Source organism: Gopherus evgoodei, chromosome 1, assembly GCF_007399415.2.
Source record: "Gopherus evgoodei ecotype Sinaloan lineage chromosome 1, rGopEvg1_v1.p, whole genome shotgun sequence".
NCBI classification, from domain to species: Eukaryota; Metazoa; Chordata; order Testudines; family Testudinidae; genus Gopherus; species Gopherus evgoodei.
In genome coordinates, this window is record NC_044322.1 from 46,981,652 (window position 1) to 47,006,875 (window position 25,224).

Sequence of the window (25,224 nt, forward strand, 5' to 3'; positions counted from 1 at the left end):
TGTGAGATGACTGTGTGGTAAAACCAACCAACCAATCAAACAAACCTCAGACTGATCTTTGTCTAGACTACAGAGTCCAATGTTGCTATTTGTGGAACACCATCCATTGAGGGTGCTAGATTCCAAAAATCATAATGCCAATAAGGCCAAAACTGTGGTCTGAAAATGTGTCAAATTAATTCAGGGCTTTAAATTTGATATAAAAGGGTTTTTTCCTCTTCAGAAAATCCACTTCATACTCACATGACAACTCTCCATAATGTACCTAACTTTCTTGAATTTGTTTCAAATTGCAGACTCTGTCATGGGGTTTTCAGATATGCCAGTCAAGCTCAGATAATACGCGGTTGCTTTCAGTATGTAGATTTCTTAGCAATTTAGAGTTCAAAGCTATGGGACACTTAACAGTATTTCGTTATTTGCAGAGAGCTACAATATTTGCATCTGGTATTGTATTTCCATCAGTATCAAGATGCTAATAAACCTCAGCCTTTCCAATGCAAGTAATGAGAGGTAATCGGATGCAAATTAGTAACACTATAATGTTGATGCCTTTAAAGCCTGTCTGCTAGTGAAAATGTTGGAAGTTTTATGAGACCTTAGAAGTGCAAGTATACCTAATTTTCAGTTTAAAATTAAAATAGCTTATGAAATACTGAAAAGGAGTGCAAGAATTTCTAAATTTTTCAATTTTATGTACAGTTTTAAAAATTGCTTAATTGATCACAATTTGAAAAAATATAGAAATACTTGGATGGATCTGATTAATCTTTTACACTGGAATTACTTCAGTCCATATTAGCTATTCCATTTATCCACTTCTTTCAAGGCATTGTGTTAAAGTTTAACAAAAGCTTTAATAATTATTTTAATGATTTTCTTTAAAAAAAAATTCCTTTTGGTGTGTAGTCTTGGATTTATATCTCAGAGGAAACAGTAAAGGCAGAAGATAATTCCTATAACAGCTGTTGAATTGTAGCATTCTTTCTTTGTGTTCTTATCACGCTTCTCTAATTCACCAAATTTTAATTAAAGTATCTTTTAGTATATAGTTCTAAGCAAAAATGTACTTACTGGCTATTACACAGTTATTTTAAAGTTGAAAAATTTAAAGAGAGATAACATAGCTCACCTCCTTTAAAAAAAAAAAATTCCATATTCTCATTGTGTTAAAAGCTCAGCATTCAGGAAGACAAAACCATTGCAAAGAAGCTAAATGAATTCTTTGCATTGGTCTTCTATGCAGAAGATGGGAGACTCCCACCCCAAGCCATTCTTTTTAGGTGACAAACCTGAGGAGCTGTCCAAAATTGAGGAGTCAGTACAGGAGGTTTTGGAAACTAAATTAAACAGTAACAATTCACCAGGACCACATTGTATTGATTGAAGATTTCTGAAGGAACTCAGATATGAAATTGCAGAACTACTAACTGTGGTATATAAACTATCACTAAAATTGGCCTCTGTTCCAGATGACTGAAAGATCGCTAACATAATGCCAATTTTTTTTATTAAAAAGGCTCCAGAGGCGGTCTTGGCAATTCCAGGCCACTAAGTCTAACTTCAGTACCTGGCTTTTTTAAAGGGACATTATGCCTCCCAAATCTATTAGAATTCTTCGAGGGTTCAACAGACGTGGACAAAGGTGATCCAGTGTGTATAGTATACTTGGACTTTCACAAAACAACAAGGTCCCTCACCAAAGTTGTTAAACAATATAAGCAGTCATGGCATAAGAGGAAAGGTTATCTCATGGATCAGGAAGTGATTAAAAGCTAGGAAACAAAGAGTAGGAACAAATGGTCAGTTTTCACAGTGGAAAGAGCTAAATAAGGGGGTTTCCAATGGACCAGTACTGGGACCAGTGCTATTCAACATACTCATAAATTATCTGGAAAAAGAGGTAAACAGTGACAATGTTTGCAGATGATACAAAATTAGTCAAGATTAAGTCCAAAGCAGACTGTGGGGAATTATCCAGTTTTGAGACACCCCTTGGTGACTGGGGAACAAAATAGTAAAAGAAATTCAGTGCTGATAAATTCAAAGTAATGCACAGTGGAAAACATCGCAAGTATATATAAACATGATGGGGGTCTCAATTAGCTGTTACACTAAAGAAAGAGATCTTGGAGTCATTGTGGATAGTTCTCTGAAAACAGCCCCTCAATGTGCAATGGCAGTCAAAAAAGCTAACAATTAGGAAAGGGCTAGAAAAAAGACAGTACATACCACAATGCTACTATATAAATTTATGTTATGCCCATACCATGAATACTGTGTTCAGTTCTGGTCACAGCATCTCAAAAAGATATATTAGAATTGGAAAGGTGCAGAAAAGGGTAACAAAAATGATTAAGGTGGTATGGAACGTCTTCCATGTGAGGAGAGATTAAAAAGACCCAGACTGTTCATCTTGGAAAAAAGATGACTGAGGGGAGATATGACAGAGGTCTATAAAATCATGAATGCTGTGGAGAAAGTGAATAAGGAAGCGTTATTTTCTCCTACACATAACACAGGAACCTGGGGTCACCCAAGAAAATTAATAGGCAGCAGCATTAAAACAAACAGAAGGAATTATTACTTCACACAATGCACAGTCAGTCTGTAGAATTCATTGGCAGGCGATGTTGTGAAGGCCAAAAGTATAACTAGGTTCAAAACAGGATTAAATAAGTTCATGGAGAATGAGTCCACCAATAGCTGTTAGTCAAGATGATCAGGGATGTTACCCCATGCTCTGGGAGTCCCCAAGCTTCTGACTGCCAAATGACAGGGTATTGATCACTTGATAATTGTCTGTTCTGTTTATTCCCTGTTAAAGATCTGGCATTGGCATTGTCAACAGACAGGATACTGGTTTAGATGGATCATTGGTCTGACCCAGTATGGCCATTCTTATGCCCTCTTGATATATTTATATGAAAAACAAGAAATAGTCACTTACTCCATCACAGTTCCTGGGGGCCAGGATAAATTTCACAACAGCAAGGGCTGTCTTACCACAGGACAGATTGCTTGCACTTCAGTCATAACTGAACACTATGGTATTGTATCCAGCGATAACAGTACATACTTGCTTCATGTTGTTAGGGCATATGTTCAATGTACCTATGTGATGCTGCTTGCCAGAGTTTGCCTGAGGTCCCTACAACTCTGGGTCAGGTAAGTATACTCCCCCACAGAGCATCAGCTGAGCACTATTTTAATGTGGTATTTTGCCCTTTCAGTACCAACCTGGTGGCTGCATCCAGACAATGCTCAAAAGGAGTGTCATTCATGACCCCATTGCTATCCAGTACAAAAGTCACAGATGAGTCTGGGGACCCCATCTGGACCACCCAGCAGATACAGGAACATGAATCCCAGAGGACATGAAACTGCACATAAAAGTCTTGGAGCTCAGAGTCTTCAGGCTCACATGCAAGGCATTCTTTCTGATCTTATAACATTCTGTAGAGTAGATACAGACAAACAGTACCTCAGCAATATGCCTTATAAGCAAGGGAGTGCCATGTTTTTCTCCCTCTTCAAGGAGGCAATCAAACTATGGAGCTGTTGCTAGCTGCATGGCATAATCCAGATAGCTCTCCACCTTCTGGGAGCCAAGAACATCTTGATAGATTTCCTAAGCAGACAATCTGTCAAGAATCAGAGTGGTTATTGCTGAAATCCATCACCAGCTCACTATTCCATCAATGGAAATGATAGACCTGTTTGCCACCAAGCACAGTGCTGAGTGCCTAAGCTTCTATTCCAGAGGAGACAGGAGCCACAGGATCTGTGCCAGACATTTTCCTTTTGTAGGAGAATCAGGGCCCCCTTTACACTTCCCCATGGATTCTGCTAATCCCCAGAATCATTGCCAAGGTCAGATGAGACCATGATAAATTCATTTCACAGCTCCCTACTGACTGAGCAGCCTGTTGTCCACACAACCCCTGATCAGACTTCCTGGCCACTCAGACCTGGTGTCACAAAATCAAGATAAAGCATTCCATCCAGACCCAAAGTTGCTGAAAATGATGGCTGGGATGTTGACTGGCATGGCCACTCACACATCAAGGAAATCTTAGCACAGAGCAAGAAGCTTCCCATGAGGAAAACTCCTCCAAATGGAAAAGATTCTTGATATGGGTGGCCCAACACAACCTAGATCTGGGGCAGGTTCCAGTACTGGTGAGTCTGGACCATTTGCTGCAGTTAAAGTATATTGGGCTTTCATTTAGTTCAGAGTCCATCTAGAAGCTATATCATCCATTGATATAGCCACTCTTCATCTTCTCTGATCTAACGGTATCTGAATTCCTTAAAGACTTAATGCATTCTTACTCATTGGTTACGGAAACTACTTCAGGATGGACCTCAACATCGTCCTTTTGAAGCTTGTGGAGCTCCACCCATCCATGCTCTTCCCAGAGTGCTTTGTTCACCATCTTATTTTCAAGTGATCTTTCTGGTGGTTATCACCTTGGCCAGAGGAGTGAATGAGCTTCAGGCACTCATGCTGGAACTCCTTTATACCTTGTTCCATAGGGACAAAGTGGTACTGAGGCATCATGCAAAATTCACCCCCAAGATGGTTTCTGATTTCTACTTAAACCAGCCAAGCAACTTATTTGTGTTCTTCCTAAAGTCCCATTCCAAATCTTCGATGTATCCAGAGCTCTTCAATATTGCATGGACATTGCAAAATCTTTCTGATTATCCTTGCATCTATTTGTGGCTGGCTTCACCAAAGGTCAGCACGTTTCATCAGAGACTATGAAAATGGTTAACACTTATTTCACTGTGCTACCAGTTGGCTGATGTACCTCTCACACTAAGGGACACTTACTTCACCACCCTTTCTAGTGGCTTGTCTATATAGAGGATAATAGCTTATTACTACTACTAGTTCAGGGGCAGGCAAACTTTTTGGCCCGAGGGCCACTTTGGGTTTTGGAAATTGTATGGAGGGCCGGTTAGGGGAGGCTGTGCCTCCCCAAACAGCCAGGTGCGGCCTGGCCTCCCTCCTCCCCTCCCCGCTTCTTGCCTCCTGATAGCCTGGGACTCCTGACCCATCCAGTCCCCCCTGTTTCCTGATGGCTCCCCCCAGGACTCCTGCCCCATCCACCCACCCCACTCCCTGTCCCTGACCGCCCCTGGAACCTCTACTCCTGACTGCCCCCCACCTGTCCCATTCCTGAATGCCTCCCCGGGACCTCTGCCCCATCCACCCACCCACCCCTTCTCCCTGACCGCCCCTGGAACTCCTGCACCTGATTGCCCGACGCTGCCCCATCCAACCCTCCCTCCTTCCTGACTGACCCCCAGAACCCCTTCACCCATTCAACCCCTCCCATACCCTGCCCTCTGACCACCCCACTCCCGAACACCACCCTGAACTCCCCTGCCTTCTATCCAACCCCCCCCCCGCTCCCTGCCCCTTTACTGTGCTGCCTGGAGCACCGGTGGCTGGTGGCGTGGCTGTGGCTGGAGCCAGCCACGCCACTGTGCAGCACAGAGTCAGGCCATGGCTCTGCAGCTGCACTGCCTGGCTGCCCAGAGCACTGCGCCGGCAGCGCGGCCCACTGAGCCTGTGGGGGAGGTAGAACAGTGGGGGAGGGGCCAGGGGCGAGCCTTCTGGGCCAGGAGCTCAGGGGCTGGGCAGGAGGGTCCCGTGGGCCGGATGTGGCCCACGGGTCATAGCTTGCCCACCTCTGTACTAATTACTCCTTTAGCTCAAGTGGTATAAGTCTATGCTACGGATCTAGAGGTTACATTTTTTCTGATGACCCTTCTGGAGACAGTCAGTACGGTTCTATATGATGGCACTTCTATTTCTTCAAGCGTCTTCTGAATGTTCCTGCATTTGGAACGTGAGTGATTGGTGCTAATGAACAGTGCAGCCCTTCTACTAGAAGTGCTTGTTAGAGCAAATCATGCATCCCTCTCTAACTCCTCCCCTGAGAACTCAGCAGGTTCTGAGGGTGGAGCTATAAAAAGGGGCACCATAGTAGTTGCCATTTCAATTCTTGCCAACTTGCTGAGCAAGATGGGTTTGACTCATTCTCATTAAGATCCGTAAGAGCTTAAATAAGTGCTCACATTTCTGAACCATCTCTCCCCTCCCCCACATGGAAAAAGGACAGGAAAAAAACACATCTCATACTACAACTACAGGGAAGGAGGGTGAGGCAGCTAAAGGGAACAAGAGGCTTAGAAAGCCTGGATAGATGTTTAAATTAATTGGGGGAGGGGAGTAGTGAGGGGTCAGTTGACTCCTATCTCCCTTTGCCTGGCCAAAGGGAGGCAGAGAATCTCTGAAGGAGTAGGAGCCCCCTACACACACACGTTCCTAAATCTGTGGTTCCCCCACCTCTGGGGCTGTCCACAACACTGTGGGTCTGATCAAGTTTCCTGCCCAGTGAAATGCATGGGTGGCTTTGTGTAATAAAAATACAAAGCAAGGTTCATAAAATGAAAATACTTTTTACCATAAGAATTCCAGTGCTTGAATGTTACCATCACTACATTTTAAGTGACTTTTGGTATTTCAAGATGAAAGAATGAAGCCTGTTGTCTAGAAATTTTACTGTAAGAAACTGAAAAATGTCACAAGACATTTCATTGTCAGAGACAACTGAAGCTCTGAGCTAATTTGGCATAAGGCTTTTTAGATTTGGAGGAAATTTTAATGGAAATGTTGCCAGTTTCAGAAATTCATTATGGATATTACAGTGCATTTAAATGCACTGTATCTTTGGAAGCATGAAATGTCTGGTTAAACTGTAAACCTATTTCTTTTAGACATTTACAAAGCTTGATGCTTTCTTGTATTATGGACATATAGCTTCTCTTATTACTTGGGGAGGTAAGGAAATAGATTTTCTTTAATATTAGTACAATAGCTTGATTTAATATCAGCGACAGACAAAACCTGCTTTAAGGCTTTCCTGTGTAGTGTCTTAAGAAGCAAAATGTGGGTGTTTTTGTGACCTTCTAGTTAAACGAATATTGTTTAGAGCCAATGTATTTGTAAGTTTATATAACAAGTCTCTCGATACAGAAACTATATTTGCTTGTCATCTCTGTATACCTCTCCTGAAATGGGAATTGCAAGCACTTCGAATTATTTCAAAGATTGAGTAGTTTATGTAGCTTTGTAAATATTTTGGATCTGCTGCTTGGATACTCCTTTGTAATTTCAAGCAACAATGCTCATCTTTGGATTTTGTACAGTAGAAATTAAGGCTTAATTTTCAATTAATCAACACTTAGGAAAAAAAAAAGGATGCAGTACTTCAGAAATTTAGTACCTCGGAACACACATCATCAGCACACTGTACATTGAGACAGACCTACAAAGTGATATTTACTATTTACTAGCAATCCAACATGGAAGGAAGTCCAGTTTTACACCTTAAATTGTGAGTTTTACTACTTAAAGTTGTGTTTTGTAATTGTTTTTAACCAAGAATCCACCAACCAATCATAATGGATGGGTTTCTCTCCTATGGCAGCTCAAGAGTAGAGCTGAGTGAATAATTGATTTTTTTGTTCAGTGGCAGAACCCAAAACCTGTAGGGGGAAATAAGCCCTTTCAACTGAAGCTGAATTGTTTTGTTTGTTCTCACTAAAACAAAACAAATGTTGGGGACCTTCTAAATGTTTCAAATGTCCTTTCAAAACATTTTTTACAATTTTTTTTTTTGTTTTACAGTTTTCCGCCGCATTGAAACTCTTGGTTGAATTCAACCCCAGTGTCCCTCCTTCTCTCCTTCCCTTGAGCCCCTCTGACATTCTCTACCACCCATCATCATGTTTCCCTCCCCCTCGATGCCGCCCCACACCCCTTTCAACCTTATTCCCCACACTCCTCCTCTTGTCTCCCCTGCCAGCAGTCATTCACATGTTTTTTTAACAAAAATACTTTTGATTATATTCCTCCACCCCATCAAAAGCAAAAGACTTTCCAGTCATATTTTAGCAATATGCTGTGTGAATTTTTTCCAGATTCCTGCCCTGGGTGGCACTTGAACTGACACTGGCTGGATAGGTCCAGCTTGTGTGAAACTTGAAGGCTAAAAGTTCTGTTAACTCCCCTGTCCGTGCATGCCCAGTGTAATCTGTCTAGGGCATGAGCCTTAGAACAGCTTGACACATGCATCACTGGAGATGCAAACTTTTTTCCAAACCACATTTTAATTTGATTTCCCGCAAAGGGCACATTGGGCCATGCACTGTGTTGGGGTAACTTCTGAACTTTGGAGACTTTGGTGCAATGATCTGAGTCCTGGTTTGATCTCTCCCTCTGTGCAAAAAAGCATTACCAGAATAGATTAAGAAAAGCTGAGTGGGGGAACTGTATCTCAGGAACCCCTCCCCCGTACTCCCATGAAGCAATTTCAAGGCAATTCAAGTAACATTACAGATCTTAGAGCACTTAGAGTAGTCGAACTTTGAACAGAAACCTGGTCTTAACTTTAAACTACAGCAGAGCTACCATTCTGCTATAATCATTCTCTGTTCTGTTAAATCTGTGATAAAATGTTAAGACAGAAGGTTTTCACAAGGTTGCATATTTATAGCCATAGTATATAAAGACATTTAGCAGTAGAGTAAATGAGAGTAAGGTTCCTAACAGTCATATTCCTTCCCTCTTAAATTATTTTTCTGTGGAAATTGTAGAAAAGAAAACAATTAACTCCTTTCTATTTCTTTATGATGGATGGTGCATTTTAATGATTGTATTAAAAACTGAGTATTCCTCAAGTTGCCCAGGGAACCTCGGTGGTATGTTTCTGCTATTTACATTTTTATTTGAAGTTGAACCATTTCAAAATGTGTTATATGGCTATTTAAAACAAAAGCAAAGTAAGAACTGAATTGTTGCAGTTTAAATTAAAAATCTTAACATGACCTGGAATGAAAAAAAATGGTAATGGTGATGTCATAAACCTATTAGTTCTCCGGTTATCCATATTCTGTTTTTCTTAAAAGGCACTAAGTGATACCTGAATTTTTAAAGTCAGAAACCTGCGAAGAAAAGCTTAAAAACTTATTATTTTCCTCTCTGGGTCACTCTTAATAAGTAATGGCTGCAACAGCAATACGTTGATTTGGTGGTACATCCCTACCCATCCTGGCTACTAGCCATTGATGGACCTATCCTCCATTAAGTTATCTAGTGCTGTTTTGAACCCTGTTATAGTCTTGGCCTTCAGAACATCCCCTGGCATTGAGTTACACAGGTTGACTATGTGTTGGGTGAGGAAGTACTTCCTTTTGTTTGTTTTATACCTGCTCCCTGGGTGATCCCTCATTCTTGTGCAAGTAACATCTCCTTATTCACTTTGTCTACACCAGTCAAGATTTTCTAGACCTCTATCCTATCCCCCCTTATTCTTCTCCTTTTCAAGCTGAAAAGTCCCAGTCTTTTTAATCCCTCCTCATACAGAAGCCGTTCCATACCCCTAATAATTTTAGTTAACCTTCTCTGTACTTGTACCAATTTCAATATTCTTGAGATGGGGGATCCATATTTGCACACAATAATCAAGATGTGGGTGTACTATGAATTTATATAGTGGCATTATGATATTTACTGTCTTATTGTCTATCCCTTTCCTAATGGTTCCTAACATTGTTAGCTTTTTTTTGACTGCTCCTGCATTTGAGCAGATGTTTTCAGAGAACTATCCATAATGACTCAATGATCTCATTCTTGAGTGATAACAGCTAATTTAGACCTCATCATTTTATATATATCTAGTTGGGATAATATTTTCTCATATGCATTACTTTGCATTTATCAAGATTGAATTTTATCCATCATTTTGTTGTCCAATTTTGTGAGATCCCAAAGAGTTTGTAACTCTGTGCAGTCTGAGTTGGACTTAACTATCTTGAGTAGTTTTGTATTGTCTGCAAATTTTACCAACCCACCTTCCTCCTTTTTCAAGACAATGTGTGAATGTTAAACAGTACTGGTCCCAGTGTAGACCCCTGAGGGACACCATTATTTAATTCTCTCCTTTCTGAAAACTGTTTATTCCTACTCCTTCTTTTCTATCTTTTAACCAGTCACTGATCCACGAGTGGATCATCCCTCTTTTCCCATGATAGCTTACTTTGCTTAAGAGCCTTTGGTGAGAAGGACCTTGTCAAAGGCTTTCTGAAAATCTATGTACACTACATCACCGGGTCCCCCTTATCCACATGCTTGTTGACCCTCTCATAGAATTCTAGTAGATTGGTCAGGTATTATTTCCTTTTACAAAAGCCATGTCGATTCCTCCCCCAACAAATTGTGTTCATCTGATAATTCTGTTCTTTACTATAGTTTCAACCAGTTTGCCTGGTACTGAAGTTAGGCTGTAATTGCCAGGATCACCTCTGGAGCCATTATTTAAAAATTGGCATCACATTAGCTATCTTCCAGTCATCTGGTACAGAAGCTGATTTAAGTGATAGGTTACATACTATAGTTAGTAGTTCTGCAATTTCACATTTGAGTTCTTTCAAAACTCTTGGTGAATAACATCTCATCCTAGTGACTTATTACTGTTTAATTTATCAATTTGTTCCAAAGCCTTCTCTGACACCTCAGTCTGGGACAGTTCCTCAGATTTCAGAGGGGTAGCCGTGTTAGTCTGGATCTGTAAAAGCAGCAAAGAGTCCTGTGGCACCTTATAGACTAAGAGACGTTTTGGAGCATGAGCTTTCGTGGGTGAATACCCACTTCGTCAGATGCATGATATGCATCCGACGAAGTGGGTATTCACCCACGAAAGCTCATGCTCCAAAACGTCTCTTAGTCTATAAGGTGCCACAGGACTCTTTGCTGCTTCCTCAGATTTGTCACCTAAAAAGAATGGCTCAGCTGTGGGACTAGTTACTTCTGTTACAATCTCTTCTGTATGCCTCTCTGTGGAGAGTTTTAAGCAGAGACTACACTTTTGAGTGTGAACTCCACCTTTCGTAGGGCACTTTGCTCTTGATAAATTAAGAACAAGGTCTTATTTCTCAAAATTATTGTGAAGCCAGTTGGTCTATCCTTAGATAACTAAAACAGTGGGCAAAAGAACTTTGCTTCTGGCCAGGTGGAACCTGTCTTGTTGTTTTTAATAACCAGCCAGTTTATAATTGGACAAAGTACATTATCTTAACTAAATTTAAATCAGTTACTTAGAGGAAGCCATGTAGGATCTTCCTTAAAACACAGGGAAATTACAGATATTGAGAATCTTAAATCCTTTAAATCCCACTATTTCTCTGCTTACCACCATTGAGCCCTGTGCCCTCTCCAGCAACATGTGTCTAACCATGTGGGGATAGATTCACGAAAGGACTAATGTGCCTAGCTCCCATTTTAGGTCCCACAGGGATTCACAAAGCCCCAGCTCATCTGCCCTGAACACTGTAGGCACCTAAACTTGCTCATCACCTACATTTTTGCAGTAAAAGTTTACTAAACATCTATGTTTCTGTTTGTGAGCATGCACACTGCAACCCCCCACCAGGCATTTGGATGCCTAAGCCCAGAGTGATTCATGTACCAGGAGAGACTGAAGGAGCCCCACATCAGACTGTGCTATAGCCCAGTGGCAAGAGCACTCACCTGAGGAGTAGCACATCCCAGTTCAAATCCATTCTTCCTCTCATATGGAGGGGGTACTTGAACTGAGTGTTTCCCACAGGTGAGGCGAATACCTTTACCACTGGATTAAAAGTGTTATGTGGTAGATCCCTGGCTTCTTGCTAAAATTGCATGGATATCTCATGAAAGGGTCTGCCACTAAGTATCCCAAATGAAGGGAGGTGCATCCCTGCAGCCTGGGCTTAAGCATTTACTTCCAAAAGAGAGGTGGGGCTTAGGACACATGCCATCTTGACATCTCCCACTGGCTGCTTTAGGTTAAGGCCCTATCTCCCTCCATTCCATGTATAGGGAGAGTAGGTGCCAAATTCAGGCTTTGTGAAACCCAGGGATTTTCTAGGCACCTAAATGATAGGTGTCCTTGTACTTAAGTTTCTTTGGGAATCTAGCCTTTGGGATTAACTGGAGAAACTTTCAGTATTTTAAGTTGCAATAGTATTTTCCTATCCCAATAAAATCTTTAAGAATTTTAAATCTAATCCTTTGGCACAGTCATATTTAAATTTATCTTACAATCAGTGTTGAAATATAGGGGAGGTTTCCTTGGGTTGGTTTCTTTGTGAATCCTTCTCTATTTTTGTTGTAGAGATGGGCAGGATGCATTGATGATTGCTTGCTGTTTAAGCTGGATAGCAGCGGGCCTGTGGGTGGATGTGAGGGATGTCCTCTTTAGAGTTTTTGTGTGTTTCTTCCTATTTTCCTGACATTATAGAAGAACACACCTCTTTCAGACTATTTTAGATTCAGATTGGTTGCTGTCATTTTTTCATTGCCTCTTTGCCTTAGGCAGTTGGCTTAGGTGACATGTTCAGTTTCTGAATATGCAGTCTGTTTGATGAATATGCATATTTTTGTTGCCTTCTTCCAATTACACTTGTTTTTCTATGTAAAAGTTTTTGTATGAACAGTCTTTTAAAATAACTGAGAAAGTCTTTAACTTAAATAGTTCTCAAAGTAGTTGCTGATTCATTATAATTTTGAAGGAATTATTTTTCTTGTCTTCCTGAGTGGGGTGGGTGAGTTGCTTGAGTGCTACCAGTAATTAATTAATTTCCTATTAATACAAATATTCTATACTTAAATGTCATCTTATGTTTGTAATTAGTTTAGCAAGATCATTTGATTCCATGTTGATAGGTAAAGCATTTGACCATGTAGATAGCAATGATATTAGGAGCTCTGTACTTATCTAACATATTTGTAAGTATGTATTTCACAAAGGTGCTTTCGATTTCAACATTTAAGAAATAACCTAAAAGTTTAAAATATTTCAAACTACACATCTTTTTCCTGGAGTTTTAAGGACACAGGGTTTTATTTGAAAAGAGAAAAGGGGAGAAGTGAGTTGGTATAGGCCTACTTTATCCATACGTTTTATGCTTTGATAAGGACTTCAGTTTTGCTTCTCTTTGAAGTCCTTCTTGTGTTTTCCAGTTGCAGTCTTTACAATTAAAAGTCCTATCAAATATTTTTATACAAAACATCAGTCACAATAAACAAGCTTATATCCATTTTTCAAAACATAAAATAAAAGAAATTGGCATAGAACGTTAAACCAAGATAAAGGTTAAAATGCAGCTCTTTTGAATTTGTATAAATACTCTTAGGGTGTTTATAAACAAGGTTTTCTGGCTAAGGAGGGGTTGTCTTCCTAACATTTGCGTTTCCATGGGAGACAAACACTCCCCCCACCCGAATGTCTTTGATTAGCTTGTACACTTTGTAACATAACTAGCTAAAAGTAATATGTATTTTATATTCAAACATGCTTGTAACTATGTATTAATATTCATTAAAATTCAAGTTCATCTCTACCTAATAGTAAAAATAGCTTGTAATAATTGACATCTGCCCACCACAGCAAGAAGTGAAAGAAACAAGAAAAAGGGAGGAAAGAGGATAATATTCCCAAGCTAAGAAAAAAGTCTCATTTCTGAAGACAAGCCACCTCTTTTTTTATTCTCACTGTTACTAACTCTCACAAATTTATAAGTAACATTTGGCTCCTGCTTCAAGCGGTTAGATGAAAAGCTCCAGTCATCCCATGACTTAGAGAAGCAAAATCAGAGAGAGACTTTTCCCTACTGGTGCCCTGTAATCTAGGGGAATGTACAAACTTAAAAACTGTGAACTCTCATCCACCTCTTTTGGTGTTTATGGGCCCTTCACAACCCTTATTCTGAACCCAGAACATCATACTGTTACCTTGGGGAATAAGAGATGGGGACGGGGGGAATTACTGTCGTTCACCCATTTCACAGATGAGCAACTTGCATAAAATCTGTTCTGGTATTTCTGGTAATAGAACCCATATCTCTAATCTGATGAACCCAGGCCTGATCCACTTTGTCACATAATTTAATTTTTTTTCTGTAAGATTAGGTGTTTCTGAGACCCGCAGTAACCCCCTCTGGTTCTGTCACCTCTGGTGGAGAGGCCACATGTTAAGAATTAATGATTCTGCTATCGCTTCAGTGCTAAAAAGTCTTAAGTTGATTAGCCTGAGGCTCATGCTTTTTAAATCCAGAGGCCTCATGCTCAGTCCCAGCAGAAGACCCAAACAGAGAGGTTGTTATATTTGGTTATGCTACTTATAGCCAATAGATAACATTGTGATCCCAGATCCAGGAATAGACATTCAGAATCCTGATGCTGAGCGTTCTGCCGTCTCACAAATTGTTAGCATACTACATAAGTATGTGTTATCTCCCTTTACATACTCATCCACACACATGCTGTCCCCCTTACTATCAATTACTCCTATATCGCTGAAGTAGAAGAGGTCTGTGCAGTGGATCTGAAGGCTGTTTATCGAACCCTGTCGGTGAGCCATGTGGGGCTGAAAAAATATACACACACACATGAAGAGAAGTTAATGTGAGGAGCCTGAAGTAATAGTTGGAATGATTTCATATTGCAAAAAGTATTTAGAAGTGAATTTGTGTGTTGTGCTAATATTTTTCTTGTTGTGTTTTTAGTGTTTAAATTTTGGGTAATGGGAGCTGTCCCTGTAAGAGCAGGAGGTCGCAACTTATTATAGAGAGTGTTTGAGACTGAGTGCAATGTCAGGGAGAGTTTTGCCTATCTCAAGAAAATGGAAGAACCTGCCTGTGTAAACTCCAAAAAGGTCAGCATGTGATTTAATAAACTTATCTCACCAGAAAGCAAGCCTCATTCTCTAAGGTGTGGTGTTAGCATTTACTGGGCACTTTTTGGCCTCAGGACATTGCTAATGAGATACAAAGCTTTTCACCTGTAGATCACTAGTTTGAATCAGATTCAGCTCAGCAGAGATTAACCGTTACTCCCATCTAATGGAAGTTTCATAGCCATTAAATGATTTGAGTTGCCTGGTCCTAGTGCCAGCTCCCACATGAGAAATTCATCACCATGCTTTGCACTAGATTGTATGTTCTTTCAGGCGGGGACTTCCTCTGGCTATGTGTTCTCCAGGCTCTAGCATAATAGGACCTGGTTTTGTTTGGGTCTTCTAATCAGAGGTCCCGCAGCAGGGGCCAGAATTGGATTACTTTTGATAAACTTGTGCAGGATGACAACACTGTAACTGTCTCTCACACAGTGGAGACGGAGAGGATGATTTTTAAAAAAAATCAGAAAATAAACTAGAAAACTATGATTTAACCTTTGGCTCAAAAATTGAGATGATGGTGGTAGTTTGTTTTTGTTACCGTATAGTCTTATGAGGTCTGATTTATTATTTTTGAACTCTGGAGATGGCAGTACTACATTCCAGAAAATAAGGCTGTGTCTGCATTAGTCGCTCTAATAGCATCAAAGCCAAATGAGACTCGTAAAGTGGCAAATTTACAGCAGTAGAATCCAATTTACTTAGCTTCCCTACTTTCCAGTATTGTTGTACCCAGTCTAGTATTAGGCAGCTGGTGTGCTGTAACTGCTGTGATCATTGCTTATTCTGCTATTCATAACTATCTTCTGTTCCCTTGTGCGCGTCCCATCTGTTTGTTTTGTCCACCTGTTGAGTCATCTTGTTTTAAATTTAGATTGTGATCATCCTGTGGCAAGACAACTCCTACCATTTCCCCCTCTGGCAGTGCTGGGGGCTGTTGTAAATCAGCCCCACTCTGTACAGTGGGTGTCTTCTTCCTCTGTTATTCTCTTCTCAGTATGTTCAAGGTAGGCCTCAGGGCAGGCACAAGGAGTGCCCCTCCAGCAAACAAAAAGAAACCAATTTTTCAAACACAAAACAAAGGGGACACTTTCCCTGCCCCCTCGCTGGGCATGGGGGTACGGTGTTGTCGACCTGTTAGCCGAGGTGTCAGTCTTTCCCCTAAACAGGGCACTCATTTTTGGTTTTTTCCTTTCTAGGGAGGAGAACTGCCTCTCACCCCAGAGAAGCCTATATCCCTACTGCCACTAGCCTTGCAGCAGCTTGTCTCTCCTCCCCCTCTCTGGCCAGAGGAAGGGTTTTTAAAGGTCTCAGGCAGCCCTTCATTGGGTTCAGATGTCCCTATTTGACCTGAGGTGTAACCCCTTCCCAGCTTATAGGAAAAAGGGCCTTTGTCATTCTAAGGCTAACATATTTGCCTCCCACTACTCTCTTGCATCCTTATCCATGAGCCCTTCCATCCAGCTATCATCCCCCTGTATACCTGGAGCCGGCTGTGTGAGCTGCAGTCAGTTTGCTTTCAAGCCATGCCAAGGGCGCACATGTACACACTCATGCTCCATACTCTCCATTTCCTCACCCTCGTGCCTTGTCCCAGTACTAAGTGGTAGGTCCTATTGCCATCTGTTAAGGGTAAGGAACCCCGGTGGGTCAGTCTGTATTCCAGCCTGATCCCATGGCCGGCCGAGCGTATCAGTTGGTGCCTCCCTCGTGGAGCTGTGAGCACAGGCGTATACCTGGTGTGGTTGATTTGGGACACCTTCCTGCAAATCACTCCTTAAAATTTTTCTCCTAGAAATCCTTCCTGTCTTTTTCTTCTCATCAGTATCACACCCTTGGCTATCTCCCATGATTTAAGGTTTGTTTTGAGGTTCTTTCTTTATAATCTCTCAGGAGGAGGTTCAGAGCTTTAGTCTAGACTTTGGAGAGAATACTGCTTCCACAGTATGGAGAAGTAGATTAACACTACTCCACCAGTGGAACTCATGTGGGTTGACATGGAGAGGCATGAGGAGATGCATATATCTGAAATAATTAGGGGTATGCTTTCTGAACACAATGCAACCACATAGAATATAGCATGGTAGGACCTTTTGGCTGGGAGCACAGTATCATTGTAATAATTCATGCATCTGTTGATGTAGTTGCAGTCTACTACCTTGAAATCCAAATTCATCTCTGCATTTTACGTGGGAAGAGATCAGTTGCATGATGGCATAAAAAATTCACGTGCATAAAAATATTTTTCTCTTTTTAAAAGACTGCTTCTTTTGTGTTGGATCTAATAACAATGTCCATATTTTCAAATACCTGGTGTAAGGCAGAGACTATATTTCAGACAAAGACCTCAGAGACTAGAAAATGTGCCCAACGGTGGTTCTTAATAATGTTTCATCCATGAAATGGGACAGAAATATAGCCACTGAAATAAAGAATGTTATTTTGTGCAAGTTAAATTACTCCTGAAAAAGTAACCTAGGCTATTTTGTTTATACCACACACATTGTGTGCTAGGAATCACCAGAAAGATGGGAAAGATGCAAGGGAGCTTTCCAATTTAACATACAATATACTAGTAAAGGAGACGAATGGAGAATCGAAAAGAAGAAAGGACGAATGAATAGACTGTGATGTTTATTGCATCTTATTGTTAACTTCCATTGAGTTTTTTAGATTTCTTTTTTATAGTCTGTTTTAACAACAACTCTTGAATGAAGGAATGCTGGTTATAAACTGTTGTAGACAATGTATTTTTAGCTGGCATGGATCTATTTTACTGAACTGGTAATTTCTCTTTGATTATATAGGATTAGTCTTTCTTTGAAGTAAAGCCATAATCAGGTTAGAATTAAACAAAAAAACAAACAAAAAAACCCCTTCTGTATAGAGTTCCATCCAACTGGTATAACTTTGATGGTTTAGTTATTGTTAGCCCATATTAGATTTTCATTGCCTAACATTTGATGTTTCTGTGTCTCTGTAAAAACTGTGATTAGTTTTTCATTGAAAAGGAAATATCATCACATAAGGAATTTTGGTTATACATAACAGAATTCTGAAAAGTGTGTGTCATCATTTGCAGATGCTAACTTTCGTGTAGTAAGCACAGTACTCATTCTACTGCAGGAAATGCAATCCCTTGAAAATGCTGCTGTCACTAAGAACAGGTACATATAGTACATTTAAAAGGTGGCGTGTTTTTCTTCTTCCAGAAGGTCCTCGCCCATCACAGAAAGAAATCATATCGTTACGAGCATTTATGCTTCTGTTTTTGAAACAGCTTATATTGAAGGTAAAATAATCTTATTTGAGAATGTTAGCAATTTGATAAATGTAACGAGCTTGAAGGCCCAAGGTAGATATTGAGTAGTTTCTAATGAAGCACTAGATACATAATTCCTGGCAATTATTTTGTCTAAACCTGATTAATATTATTATTAATTGGTCTGTGCCAGTAATACTACTTAACCCTTCCCCCCAAAAAAAAACAAACTAAAAAACCACACCAACCATAAATGCAATGAACTTTTAGGATATTTCATATCAGTCATGTGTCACTGCTTTTATATCTGTTTCAACATACTTATAGACCAAAAAGGTACAGACTCCTAACCTGCTGCTGTAGAGTCCTTTAAAGCATTTAGGCCAGATTCTCTACTCCATGGCACTGTGGTAGAGATTTAATTGGTACGAGAAGGGGAGAGGTCAATCAGGAAGTTAGTTACAGCTTCTTGATTCTGTCTGGCCCTGGTGCAGTTTTGAGTAGTCTTTGAGCTGCTCTTATGTGTCCCAAATGACACATTGTAAGCAATGGATCATCTGTCATTTGAGAGTAACCAGAGTGCAGGGTTCAGTGTGTTCTGCCCACACTTCTTCTCTCATTCTTTCTTTGTCCAGATATGCCCCTTTATTTGGGAACTGTGGGAATGGGCTGTAGTTGGCAATGCTAGCTTTGTCTCTGCAGACTCCCCCGACGCTACAAATCCTGTACACTGGGGACAGGGATTTGTAATGTCTCTTTTGCACTGTCCAAGTGGTACATGGGTAGAGTGGAGGAGAGAATCTAGCCCTTTGACTTTAGCTGGTACTTCATTCATAAGATAATTCTAGGCATTGTTAGTTTTTAATGGTATCCTGTTTTAGAGAGACTTTGTAGTCAATAATTTTCTTAGGCAGAGTGTGAAGAATTAAAGCTCTCTGTGAAGAAATATCCATTCTTTTTCAGGATAGAGGAGTCAAGGAAGATGAGCTGCAGAGTATATTAAATTACTTATTAACAATGCATGAGGTAGGTTTCTATAATTACTTATCTTTGACTGTAATCAATTGTACCAACTTTATGGAAAGCATTCAATTAAGAATATTTTCTAAAAGATTTTGATGCTTGTCACATAGGATGAAAATATTCATGATGTGCTGCAGTTGCTAGTGGCTCTAATGTCAGAACATCCAGCATCTATGATACCTGCATTTGATCAAAGAAACGGGATACGGTAAGATGGAGAAATGACAATATATTTTCAAAACTAATCTCCCTCCAACCTGCTTCCTTTCCCACAAACATAAAAAGTGCAATTGCTTGCTTTTGGAGTACAAATACGTGTATGGACTATACTAAATCTAGAATGTTATTCTTTCAAAACAGGAAAGCGTTTATAACATCAGTCACATAGAAGAGAAGAAGACAGGAATGACCTTTCAGGTCATCCAGTTGGTCATCCTGGCAAATGTCAGGGTTGTTCCCCAACAGTTCAGATGAAAATGAGTAAAGTTATGTCTACAGTTGACTTTCTAGTAAAGCCAACATACTTTCACTGTTTAATTCTTCTTTGCTTTATCCTCATACATAGAATATGTTTTTAAACAATAGTGGCTCAAACAAATACTGATTTATTATCTTGTGACCTAATCTCTCTAGAGTGTAAATGAGAAGATAAGGAGGATGTTAAATAGCATCTATTAGAAATAAATATTTTTAAATCAGCCTAAATAACTTGCACCCAAGAGTTCTGAAAGAGTTGGCTGAAGGTATCTTTGGCCCACTGGTGTTAATTTTTGATCTTGGAATTCTGGTGAAATTCCAGAAGACTGGAAGAGTGGTGGTACTGTGTCAAAAAAGGGCAAGCATGATGACCCGGCTAGTCAGTCCCAGGCAAAATAATGGAAAAGCTGATACAGTATTCAGTTAATAAAGTGTTAAAGAATGGATAGTTGATTAATGCCAGTCAGCGTTGTTTTATGGAAAATAGGGCATGTCAAACCTTATCTCTATTTTTTAATGAGATTACAAGTTTGGTTGATAAAGCCATAGATCAACAGCGCTGGAACCTTGGTAGAAATGGTGGGGCATGAGTATTCTTAAGAGGTTTCATCTCATGATCATCTTTAATTAAAGATTAATCTTTAATCACTGGAGACTCCAAGTTGATCCTGGAGAATGGCAACCCTACCTGGGTGGCGCAGCCTGTGGGGTGGTGGCATGGGTTGGAGGCGCCTCTGAGGCACCTCAGTTCCCTGCTCAGGGCAGATAGGGGTCTAGGGTTCTCCACAGCGGCCCAGACTCCCTGAGAAGCTCTTATCATGGCCCATCTCTGGCGTCCAGCCTAGCCAGGGGATAGGGCCTCAGGGAGAAGAGAAGGAGCACGGGCAGGGCCGTGGATAGGGGCCAGGCCTCATGGTGAGGGGGAGCTAAGAAGGAGCTAAGGGCCTCCCGTACCAGGAAGAGGTTGTCACCACTGTCAGGGGCTACACTTGCACCTGCTTGAGACTTGCAGTTTGGGGGGAAATGCAGCCCCCTGGCCCCCAAACTACGCCCATGTTTAAAAGGAGGCATGGCCCTCCCACTTTTAAAAGGCAAGGGGCTGGTTCCGGCACCCCGGCATAGATTGAATACATGTAGACTTTTGTAAGACATTTAACTTGGTACTATACAGCATTATGATTTAAAAAAAATATGTAATATTGATTAAGAAAAGCTAAATGACAGATTAAAAAAATGTTAATTGGGGAATCATCACTGGTGTTTCTCAGGTGGCTCTGCAGGGATGGGATCTCTACTAGGCCTGACTATATTCAGCATTTTCTTCAATGATATGGAAGTAAATATAAAGTAATTGGTGATGAGATTTCTAGATGGCACAAAGATTGGCAGAGTGGTAAATAATAATGAGAGCAATCATACAGGGCAGTTGGGATCATTTGGTAACCTGGGCCCCTTCAGAAATATGTGTTTTAATATAGCCAAATGCTAGGTCATATATTTAGGGGGGAAATGCAAACTGTGCCTACAGAATGTATTCTGGAAAGCAGTGACTGAGAAGGATTTAGGGGTCCCAGTGGAAAAGTAATTCACCATGACCTCCCCAGTGTGATGCTGTGGTGAAAAAGGCTAATGTAATCCTTGGATCAGGGGAGTTAGGAGTAGGGATGTGACTTTACTTCTATATAAGACATTAGTAATATCAATTCTAGAATACTGTGTTCCGTTCTCATGTCAACAATATTCCAATTTTTGAAATATTGGAGAGGGTGCAGTAAAGAGCCACAAAGTATTTGAGGGCCTGAAAGTGAGAGACTTGCAGCTCAATCTGTATAGTTTCTTCTAGAGAGAATTGTGAAGTAACTTTTTTAGCATACAAATATAAAATACCAGCTACTTAAAGAGTTTTTTAATCTAGCAGAGAAAGGCATAAGAACCACCAGTGGAAGCTGAGCCAGACAAATTCATATTAGAAATAAGGAACAAATGTTTAAAGTCAGGGTGATTAACTGTTGGAAAAATCTACAGCCTAAATGGTGGATTTCCCATCTCTTGATATCTTTAAATTCTATAAAATTCAAATTCTACAAAACATTCTACAGATACGTTAGAAGCAAGATGAGGACCAAGGGCAGGGTGGGCTTGTTACTCGCTGGAGGTAGGAGGAGACTAATAACAGAAAATATAGACATGGCAGAGGTATGCTGGGGTCGGGGTGGGGGGGGGAAGCATTAGCATGGTCTGGGAGGAAGGGGAGGAGTGGAAATGTGGCATGCTCAGGGAAGAGGTGGGGCCAGGCTGGGAATTTGAGGAAGGAGTTGGAATAAGGGCAGAGAGGGGGTGGAGACTTTAGGGAAGGGGTTAGGGTCTCGTAGAAGGGGTGGAGTGGGGGTGGGCCGGGGTATATTTTGACTTTAGTAAAGCTTTTGATACTATCTCGCATGACCTTCTCATAAACTGACGAGGGAAATGCAACCCAGATGGAGCTACTATAAGGTGGGTGCAAAACTGGTTGGAAAACCATTCACAGAGAGTAATCATCGGTGGTTTACAGTCGTGCTGGAAGAGTATAACAAGTAGGATCCCACAAGGATCAATTCTGAGTCCAGTTCTGATCAATATCTTCATCAGTGATTTTTAGATAATGGTATTGAGAGTACAGTTATAAAGTTTGCGGAAGATACTAAGCTGGGAGGGGTTGCAAGTGCTTTGGAGGATAGGATTAAAATTCCAAATGATCTGGACAAACTGGAGAAATGGTCTGAAGTAAATAGGATAAAATTCAGTAAGGACAAATGCAAAATTCTTCATTTAGGTAGGAACAATCAGTTGCACACATACAAAAATGGGAAATGACTGCCTAGGAAAGAGTACTGCAGAAAGGGATCTGGGGGTCATAGTGGATCACAAGCTAGGTATGAGTCCACAGTGTAACACTGTTGCCAAAAAAAAAAAAAAAAAAGTGAACATCATTCTGGGATGTATTAGCAAGAATATTATAAGCAAGACACGAGAAGTAATTCTTCTGCTCTACTCCACTCTGATTAGGCCTCAGCTGGAGTATCGTGTCTAGTTCCGGATGCCACATTTCAGGAAACATGGACAAATTGAAGAAAGCCCAGAGAAGAGTAACAAAAATGATTAAAAGTCTAGAAAATATGACCTATGAGGGATGATTGAAAAAACTGGGTTTGTATAGTCTGGAGAAGACAAGACTGAGAGGGAGGAGGCATAACAACAGTTTTCAAGTACATAAAAGATTGTTAAAAGCATAGGTGCCGACTTCCCCTCTTTTCCGTGGGTGCTCGACTTGCCCGTTGGCCCCTGGCCCCACCCCCACTCCACCCCTTCTATGAGACCCCAACCTCTTCCCTAAAGTCTCCACTCCCTCTCTGCCTCTATTCCAACTCCTTCCCCAAATTCCCAGCCTGGCCCCACCTCTTCCCCTGAGCATGCCATGTTTCCACTCCTCCCCTCCCTCCCAGACCATGCTAATGCTGTCAAACAGCTGTTTGGCAGTGGCTGGGCGGGAAATGCTGGCAGGTAGTCGGAGGAGCGGGGATGCAGTGTGCTTGTGGGGGAAGAGGAGTGGTCAAGGGGGAGGGGAGCTTGCCTGCTGGTGGGTGCAGAGCACCCATTAATTTTTCTCCATGGGTGCTGCAGCCCCGGAGCACCTATGGAGTCGGTGCCTATGGTTACAAGGAGGAGGGAGAAAAATTATTATTAACCTTGGAGGCTAGGACAAGAAGCAATGGGCTTAAATTGCAGCAAAGGGTGTTTAGATTGGACATTTAGAAAAACTTCCTAACTGTTAGGGTAGTTAAGCACTGGAATAAATTTCCCAGGGAGATTGTGGAATCTCCATCATTGGAGATTTGTAAGAGCAGGTTAGACAAACACCTGTCAGGAATGGTCTAGATAACACTTAGTCCTGTCATGAGTGACAGGGACTGGACTAGATGACCTCTCAAGGTCCCTTCAGTCCTATGATTCTATGAAATTAAGACTCAAAGCCTTTCTGGAAGATGTGTTAGTCAGGCACAAGTTATCGGGCTCAACACGGGTAACTGTGTCAAATTCTGTACTCTGTATTATATAGGCAGTCAGACTAGATGATCTAATGGTCCTGTCTTACCTGATACTGTATGAATTTATGACAATGTAGTGTTATGGATATATACTGTGGTCACCGTTAAGTGTGTATATTGCGTATGATAAATAGTTTTAGTATTTGCATAATTGTTTAACTTCTTAAGATTGGGTATATGTGCCCAAGCTGTGTGCAGACCAAAAAACAGGAAAATTCCCTGACTGCGCTGAAAGGAGGAAGCTAGCCCTGAAAGACTGCCTAAGATGCGAGTCATGGAGAAAAAAACTGGCATTTATGACTTCGTAGTCTGCTGCAAGATGGAGTTGATAAGTGGCAAAAACCATGGGTTGTGGGTGAACCCCTGCTTTAGGGAGGCTAGCCTGCTGGCCCTGCCCCTTCCACCCAAGGATCCCTTAAGGATCCACCCCGCATGCTGGAGCCCTGAATCTGCCCCCAGTAAAAGGAGAAGCCCTGAGGGGGCTCCATGACCAGAGGAGCCCCGGTTCACCCACCACAGCCACATTGGTCCGAGCCGCCGCCAGCAGCACCACCACCCCAACCCACCGCTCTCCCCCAAGCACCAGGCTGAGCTGCCAGCCTCCCCAAGTGCTGGGCCATCTCTCGCACTCCTGATGCCCCCCCTCAGCTGTGTCATGGCCCCTCTACCCCTGAAGGCTCTCTTCTGCCCAAGCTGCTGGACCCCATCACCAGTGCTGGGCTGAGCTGCAGGGCCCCCCAAATGCCAGGCTGGACCGTCGCCTGGTTGGCCCACCTAGCACCAGCCTCTCCCACCCCTGAATGCCCTCTCCTGGCTGAACCACTGCCCACACCAGCACCGGGCCGAGCTGCTCGCCACCCAAGTGCTAGCTCCTGCTGCCCCTGACGGCCCTGCCCTCAGAGAACCGAGCCGAGACTCCTCACTTAGCTGGCTCTTGCTGCCCTAAGCAGGAGGAATGCAGCTAGCAGTGGGTACCTCCAGGGGGAGAGGTGGGCAAGATGGAGTGGAGGAGATGGTGGGTGTCTTGGGGAAGGGGCGAGGCCACCGTGGCTCAGGTGTCCAACGGCAGGTTGGCAGTAGCATCAGGGAAGACTAAGCCTTCCCGGGCCTTTTATACCCACTGCCTGTGGCAGAAACCATGTATTAAAAAAAAAAAAAAAAGGTCAGGGGGAGGCTTCCAGGTTGGGAGAGTGAGTGAAGTTTTGCTAGGGAGAGGGATGCTCTCTGGATTCCTGCTGTCTTCTAAAACTCCTGAACCTGGCCTTGGCTAGCTTAAAGGCCTAACTGGCGAATTAACTGCTCATCTTGAACACAGCAGAACTGTCCTACTGCTCAAGGACTGTAGAATGTTTTTGTTCCAGCTGGAACCTTGACTGAAGGAAGCAGCCTTGTGTCTGTGGAACCTTGGATTAGATTGAAGAAGGTCTTGTTTGTTTTTCTTCATTTGGACCAATAAAGAAAGAAGCCTTTTGACTGTTTAATTTAATTTGGTTGAAACTGAAATTATTTCCCCTCCATTTTGGGACCTATCTTAAAGGGACCATGACCCCAACCCACTAGCATAACTTGTGATCTCACCATA

At 41.6% G+C, this 25,224-nt stretch overlaps 1 protein-coding gene across 1 annotated transcript in view; it reads left to right on the forward strand.

Annotated features, from left to right (window-relative positions):
* The window catches only part of NBEA (neurobeachin), an 853,790-nt gene that overhangs the window by 250,566 nt on the left and 578,000 nt on the right, over positions 1-25,224 (forward strand). Inside the window, 3 exon segments of the mRNA XM_030563353.1 lie at positions 18,008-18,087; positions 19,021-19,083; positions 19,191-19,288. Of these exon segments, the coding sequence (XP_030419213.1) occupies positions 18,008-18,087; positions 19,021-19,083; positions 19,191-19,288 (241 nt within the window).